This window comes from Triticum aestivum, chromosome 1B (genome assembly GCF_018294505.1).
Source record: "Triticum aestivum cultivar Chinese Spring chromosome 1B, IWGSC CS RefSeq v2.1, whole genome shotgun sequence".
Lineage (NCBI taxonomy): Eukaryota > Viridiplantae > Streptophyta > Magnoliopsida > Poales > Poaceae > Triticum > Triticum aestivum.
Window position 1 is genome coordinate 37,871,272 of NC_057795.1, and position 7,102 is coordinate 37,878,373.

General features: G+C 45.2%; 1 protein-coding gene across 1 annotated transcript; it reads right to left on the reverse strand.

Annotated features, from left to right (window-relative positions):
- Positions 1-256: 256 nt before the first annotated feature.
- Positions 257-6,626, reverse strand: LOC123076595 (uncharacterized). Its single transcript, XM_044498762.1, has 4 exons — positions 6,419-6,626; positions 1,668-1,820; positions 1,026-1,087; positions 257-379 (listed from the first exon to the last, which is right to left on the reverse strand). Exons 1-4 carry the CDS (start codon positions 6,624-6,626, stop codon positions 257-259), a joined length of 546 nt encoding a protein of 181 aa, XP_044354697.1.
- Positions 6,627-7,102: the final 476 nt, after the last annotated feature.

Sequence of the window (7,102 nt, forward strand, 5' to 3'; positions counted from 1 at the left end):
AAAGCACCGGCCGAAGGGCTAAAATAGCGCTGGCCGGTGCGCTGGGGGGGGGGGGGACGGGGACGAGTGGAGATGCTCTTAGGCGCATGCCTCAGCAACATAAAACGAGGGTTTCGCTTGTTATAGGACTTGGCCAAACATCTCTGAGTTACCAGCAGCAATCTATGACAATGTAGCAATGATGAGGAGCAGAGCAGTGGCAGCAATGTCAAGAGTGCTACACTAAAACGGATCATCGGGAGAGACCAAAGAGTGCTCATGGCGGTGAGCCGGCACGAGAGGCGACAGCCTTGTTGAAGAAGTTGTATGCCTCGGCCACTTCCATGTACCACATCGCTTCACGGTCCGGCTGCGCAGAGAGATCCACTATCTTGTGCACCTGCAACGATCAAGTCCAGGGATGCTCAAGTAAGAGGCCGACAACATGCACCGTGATGCAGGATATTCCTATGAAATCTCACGTGTGGTAAGCATTGAGAATACATACAGTAACCACCTACTTCAGACAACAGCTTTCATTTTGATTTACATTGGTAAGCCATGGTAAAGTGTCAATTCACTGGAGATTGAACACATAATCTAATGATAATCTAGGGAGTCAAACAAAAAGGAATCCAAAAAACTGCTTCCCACTTTTTTCTTGTACTGAGATGTTCCACATGCTGGATTTAAAGAAGCATGTGAAACATTACATGTCAAGATTACCACTTATTAAAGAGTGAACCACTTCAACGAGTGAGACTACTAAATTGTACATGAATACTAACATACATTACTATTTCCTTGTATAACCATTAGTCAGGCAGACTCTGAAACACTAGGTGTTGGCTCAAGCAAACAAATGGTTCCAAAACTGAAGTTTGCATCAAATACTCCCTCTGTCCCGAATTACTTGTCGCAGAAATGAATGTATCGGGACAGAGGGAGTAATAAAGAAAGCACCAACAGAGAACCTCAAATTCTTCTCAGTACGTGGATAGAAATAAGCAAGGATGCATAAAGAGAGTAAGAGAGGGAGACGGAACCTTGACCATCGGCAGACTTTCCCAGTCTGCAATATATGCCCCAATAATCAGCCCATACATCCCTACAACACAAAATAAAGCCATCAATCAACTAGAGTAAAGAAACCATGAATTGGCTTGCAAAAGAAACGACGGTTGGACGTGCAATATACGAACAGAGTAAAAGCACTGTAAAAAAAACAATAATACCTTGTTTACTAATAAGTGCCGCTCCCTTCGATCTATAATAAGTGTCGTGGTTTTAGTTCGAAAAAGCACGACACTTACCATGGATTGGAAGGAGTGGCGCTTTTACCAGGTCTGATAATAATGAATTAGTTCATGAGGCCATCTTGTGGTGAAGAAGCCTCTACTGCAAAGAGTACACCTGCAGAGTATTTTCGACCGTGGCTGGGATTGTTCAACTCTTGCATCGATCATCCTGAGGCTGAGGGGGTTCTAAAGTAAATTCCAGGCTGTCTTTGGATGCAGCTTCGTACATGATTCAGGTTTTTTTTCCAAGGGAAATACAGGCATACAGCTAATGTTGCTAAGCAACAGCAGCAATGTTGCGGCACAAGCAAAGCTGGTCATCAGACACGTCATCACATTCACATCTGAGAAACGGAGAAGGCAAGAAAAACGAGGGAGATTTGGGAGAACCTGGGCGCCACGGGCCCTTGGCATCCTCGGGTCGGAGCATGAGCTCGGTGACGGAGGAGGCGCCGTCATCCACGAACAACCTCGCGTCGCCGATGGTGCAGTCCGCGCGCACCACCCCGCCTTGCCTGCCGCAGCGAGCCGTCAGGGCAAAGGCTACGAGGAAAACAAGGAAGGGACGGGTCAGGAAACACTAGTAGAAAAGGGGGCAATGGTCCAGGCCGGGCCACCCCATTAGTCCCGGTTCAGTCCAGAACCGGGACCGATGGGGGCATTGGACCCGGTTCGTGAGCCCCGGGGGCCGGCCGGTCCACGTGGGCCATTGGTTCCAGCTCGTCTGGACATTTTGGTCCCGGTTGGTGGGACGAACCGGGATCAATGGGCCTCATCACCATTGGTCCCGGTTGTTGGTATGAACCGGGACCAAAGGCTGCCCTTTAGTCCCGGTTCATGCCACCAACCGGGACTAAAGGGTTGGTCCTCGTTGCGGTCAGTGTTTAGTCCCACCTCGCCAACCGAAGGGCGCTCACACCGGTTTATAAGCCCCTCCCTCTCTGCCTTGTTGAGCTCCCCACAAAGTGAAAATAGATGCCCTTATACAGGGAATTTGACCTAAATTCATACTGAATTTCTCTAAAGTTAGTAGAAATTTATTATGAATTTAGGTTGAATAATCTCTATAAGCGCATCTATGTTCATTCTTTTAGTAAAGTTAATCATAATTATTTTTTCTTCTATTTATTTCTGAATAGTTTTTTATATAGTTTTTTTTCTGCTATATTTATTTTTTTTCTATTTATTTCTGTGTTGTAATAAGTCACTAAAAATAAAAAAGAGGCGCAATGCTTGTTAATTAGCTTCAATCCTTTTGGAATAGTGTAAACTGCATTGCACATAGCTCCGTGCAGTCTACCCTAATTCTCAAGGCTTGAAGCTAAGCAACGTGCAGGTGAGCATTGAGCCTCTTCTTCATCGTCTCTGCACTCAGGGCTTATAAACCGCTGCGAGTGTCTCTCGCTTGGCGAGGTGAGACTAAAAAACAGCTGCAGAAAGAATCAACTAAAAAACAGCTGCAGAAAATAAGTAAGTAATTAGACGGATGCATTGGTACCGGTTGGATGCAACAACCGGGACCAATGCCCACCTTTGGTCCCGGTTCGTGGAACCAACCGGAACCAATGCCTCCCCTTTAGTCCCGGTTTGTGCCACCAACCGGGACCAAAGGTCTCTGTTTCCCGCCCTTTTGGGCTGCTGAAAAGAGGCCTTTGGTTCCGGTTGGTGGCACCAACCGGGACCAAAGAGGGCATTTGTCCCGGTCCGTGGCAAGAACCGAGACTAAATCTTCATGTATATAAGGCACACTTGTGAAAATTTTGGTTTGCATCTTGCAATTCGCCCCCGACGACGCGCGCGAAGAGGACGCCGCCAGGCTGCCGGACGCCGTCGCCGTCGCCCCCACCCCGGAGCCCACGTCGACACCGTCGCCGTCCGCCTCCCACACCGTTGCCGTCGCCCCCGCCTCGGAGCCCACGCCGACGCCGTCCGCCGCCCACGCCGTCGCCGTCGCCCCCGCCCTGGAGCCCACGCCGACGCCATCGCCGTCCGCCGCCCACGCCGTCGTCGCCGCCCCCGCCTTGGAGCCCATGCCGACGCCGTCCGCCGCCCACGCTATCGCCGTCCACCGCCAACGCCTCCACCGACGCCGACGCTGTCCGCCGTCCCCACCGTCGCCGTCGTCGACGTCGTCGCCGCCCCCGTCGTCGCCCTCGCCGGCCCCGCTGTGAGCCGCCACCGCCCCGGATCCTCTTTTTTCATTTTTTTGTATATTTATTTTATCCATGTATAAATACTAGTAAGTGTTTAATAAAATTATTTACATTAGTTGAATTAGATGGTTTTCCATGTATTTTAGATTAGTTGAATTAGATGTTTTTTTTGTCAATTTATGTATATATATGTGCATATTTAGGAAAAAATTGTGTTGAACTAGTTAAATATAATAGAACTAGTTAAACAAGTTTACTTTTAGTAAGTTCTTAGTAGTTGAACTAGTTGATTTAATAAACTACTTTATTTTACTATAGAAGTAGTTTATTTTAGTAAGTACTACTTTATTTTATTTATAATAAGTGCTTATTGTTGAACTAGTTGATTTAATAAAACTACTTTACTTTACTATATAGAGAAGTAGTTTATTTTTAGTAAGTATTACTTTATTTTATTTATAGTAAGTGCTTAATAGTAGAACTAATTGATTTAATTAATAAAACTACTTCATTTAACTATATATAGAAGTAGTTCCCGCATCGACAACGTCGGCGATGCCTATCCCGCATCCTCGTCGTCGTCGACTCGGCGGTGGAGGCCTGCTTGATCAGGGCCATGTTCGGGACTGGGCTCCGCCGGGCTGATATTGGGAGGTGATACCTTCCGGGGGACGTAGGTTGGTGAGAAGGCAGCCCGTTGTTGACCCGATCCTTGTTTGGTGGCGGTCACGTGGGCCAGTGACGGTGCCGAGGCTTCCGGACACCGCGGAGGTGGTACGCCACCGTGTCAGCGAGGAGGACGAGCACGTCCGTCGCTACATGGTTGCATTGGAGGGCAGGTTCGACAATACCTAGCAGATTCTTCAGGGATCTCACTGGAGCTATGATCCTATGATGGTTCCTTGTCTTTGGGTGTCCACCGCCCGTGACGATACTCGTCGGGCGCTACGGTTCTAGTTGTATTAGTGATGCTATATTAGTGATAATATTCGACGATGTATGGACACCAAGAGATGATGTACTTTTGCTTATAATTGAATGCATGCTAATTTGAATACTACTTTATTTTATGATTTGGTTTTGCTTATTTTATGATTTGGTTTTTCTTATTGAATGCTCATATTGGAAAAGTTCTCCTTCATTCCCGTGTGCTAGACAATTTGATGTAATAATGCACTCGGGAATGAAAAGAGGAGCTATGTACCACCGATAGTCAACCCGTGATTAATAATAATTATCTAGTTTAATATTTGAATTATGAACATATATAGGCCGAAAATGTCGTACTCGGACGACGAAAACTGCCCCGGGGAGTGCGACTGGTGCCACGACGACCGAGGTATGTGCGACAGGTTCATTGAGCTGGACGAAGATCGGCGCTTCAGCATTAAGCTCGAGGAGACCTTCGATGTTCGTATGGTACGCAACGACGAGCATAGTTTTTTCGTAATTAAGCATGACTTCAACTATTTTAACGTGTATTTTTTATCTTTTCCAATTCGACTAGCTTATCCCATGCTATGTGAGACGCTATGTCTTGGAGAGGATGGGTTTTGAAGACCATGAAAGTATGGAAACCAAAAAAATTCTCCTAAGGACCCATCATGGTGTGGATTTTCAAGTAAAAGTTGTACAATGCTGAGAGTGTAACCCATTTTGGTTACAAAAATTGTGAAGCACTTTGCAAGATGTATGGTTTTGATGAGGGTATGCTTGTCACCATGGATCTTGGTGATCCTACAATCGAGCAAGACATACCTTCGATTTGGGTCCTTATGGATACACCTCCAATTCTTCACCATGTGAGCTTAACATAGTTATTAAGTAATTTATATTGTTTATTTTAAAATAGTTGACATCTTATTTCCATTGACAGCTTATTTTCATTCTTCAAAGAATGTGCCGAAGATGATAGACAAAACCCACTACACCGATGGCTTCGAATTAACTTATAGGGAGAAAAATCATCTGATCGCATTTTGTACTGATATTGAGAATTACAATGTCTACAATCGAACTCCTCAACATTATGGTCAATACGTGTCACTAGTGCACGTGTTGAACTATGGTAACTACCATGGAGATACCCTGGTAAGACTTTTTACTATTACGACATCCGTGCATCTTTTTGCACACTTCTAAAACTAGTACATCATTGCTAACTACGAATTTATTACTATGTTTTTCAACAAATAATCCCGAATGATTGTGTGCCTCATCTGATGTATACGCACGGTAGCCTTCATGTTTTAAACATACAACCAGGTCTTCCTACGAATCTGAACTAAAAGAAGTGGAGATATGGCAATCAAAGAATGGAAAAAAAATATATGGACAGTCGTAAGGAGCTTCTTGGAAGCAAAAGGCAGCGAAACACAAGAATTGGAGACAGGATGATCTCCATTCTTCATAATGAAGAGTCAGGGTCTATATTATTTTATGCTATTTTACCTTAAGGGTGTTTAGGTCCTACCTGATACTGATGATCATGTGCTAAGAACAATTATGTACGGTTGGGTTCGATGACTATGAGGATGATGATCGTATGACTTATTATTAATAACGAGTAGAAGTTGTATGATGCATATGATGCATGATTATAGGACTTGTTATTATATATGATGATGTATGATGCAGGCATGCATGAGTTATTATATCAGCGGGTGAAATGAACATAGCAGCAGCGTTGGTAAACCAAGGACGAAGATATAAGAGAGGACACTTCTCTCTATTAGCTAGCTAATAACAACCTAAAAATAACCCCCAAAACCCCTAAAGCAGCCATTTTTTTTAAAAAAAAACATCACCTTTTAGTCCCGGTTGATGCCACTAACCGGGACCAAAGGTCGCCCTGCTTGGGCTCGGCGCACCGGCCACGTGGAGACCCATCTGTCCCAGTTCATGTTTGAATCGGGACTAAACGTGAAAGGTATTAGTAACGACTCATTAATCCCGGTTCATGAACCGGGACTAAAAACTCTTACAGACCGGGACAAATGACCCATTTTCTACTAATGGAATAAGACGGCACCAATAGCATCTGCGCCGGGGAGGAGCCCTCGAAGGAGGTGGAGCCCTCCAGCTGCGAGGCCAACAGCTTCAGCGCCGCCAGCGAGTAGTCCATGGGATTTTGGCCTACTGGCAGGTCGCTCCATTTTTCACCGGCGAGTAGTCCTGTCTCAGGTTGTCCCTCCATTTTTCACCGGCTCGCGGGTTGCGATTCCTGTCTTGCTGCTGGCAGCTGTGGCCTCGTGGGCGCAAATGGTTGCAAGGGCTGGACATAATCGATGCGGCCTGTTAAGCTGGGCTCAGACGGTGAAAGGCCCCAATATTTGTGGTACGGGCTTCCATGAGCTAAAAACAACGCTTCTTTCAAAAAAAAATCCCTAAAATAACAACAACAACACTTCTTTCGAAATTGTAGCATGAGTGACAATTAATATTCACCTAAAAAAGACTGACAATTAATATAAATCTGAGGAAGTAACTAGTATTGCTTCCTAAAAAAAACATACTATAACTCTTTTTTTTTCTGCGAAAAGATCAGATCTATTATAAAGATTCACCGAAAATACAGAACACCTTAAACATAAATTACATCGAGGTCTATGGACCACTGAACGACCATTGCCACCGCCGCGCCACGTACAATAACTATTAGGATATGAATAA

Bases quoted from the DNA above. Each gene is read 5' to 3' on its own strand.
- LOC123076595 (XM_044498762.1), bottom strand. From the start codon at position 6,626: ATGGAGGGACAACCTGAGACAGGACTACTCGCCGGTGAAAAATGGAGC. The intron at 1,088-1,667 runs GTTCTCCCAAAT...TTTGTGTTGTAG, and splicing joins CAAGGGCCCGTGGCGCCCAG to GGATGTATGGGCTGATTATT. The intron at 380-1,025 runs GTTCCGTCTCCC...TGATCGTTGCAG, and splicing joins AAAGTCTGCCGATGGTCAAG to GTGCACAAGATAGTGGATCT.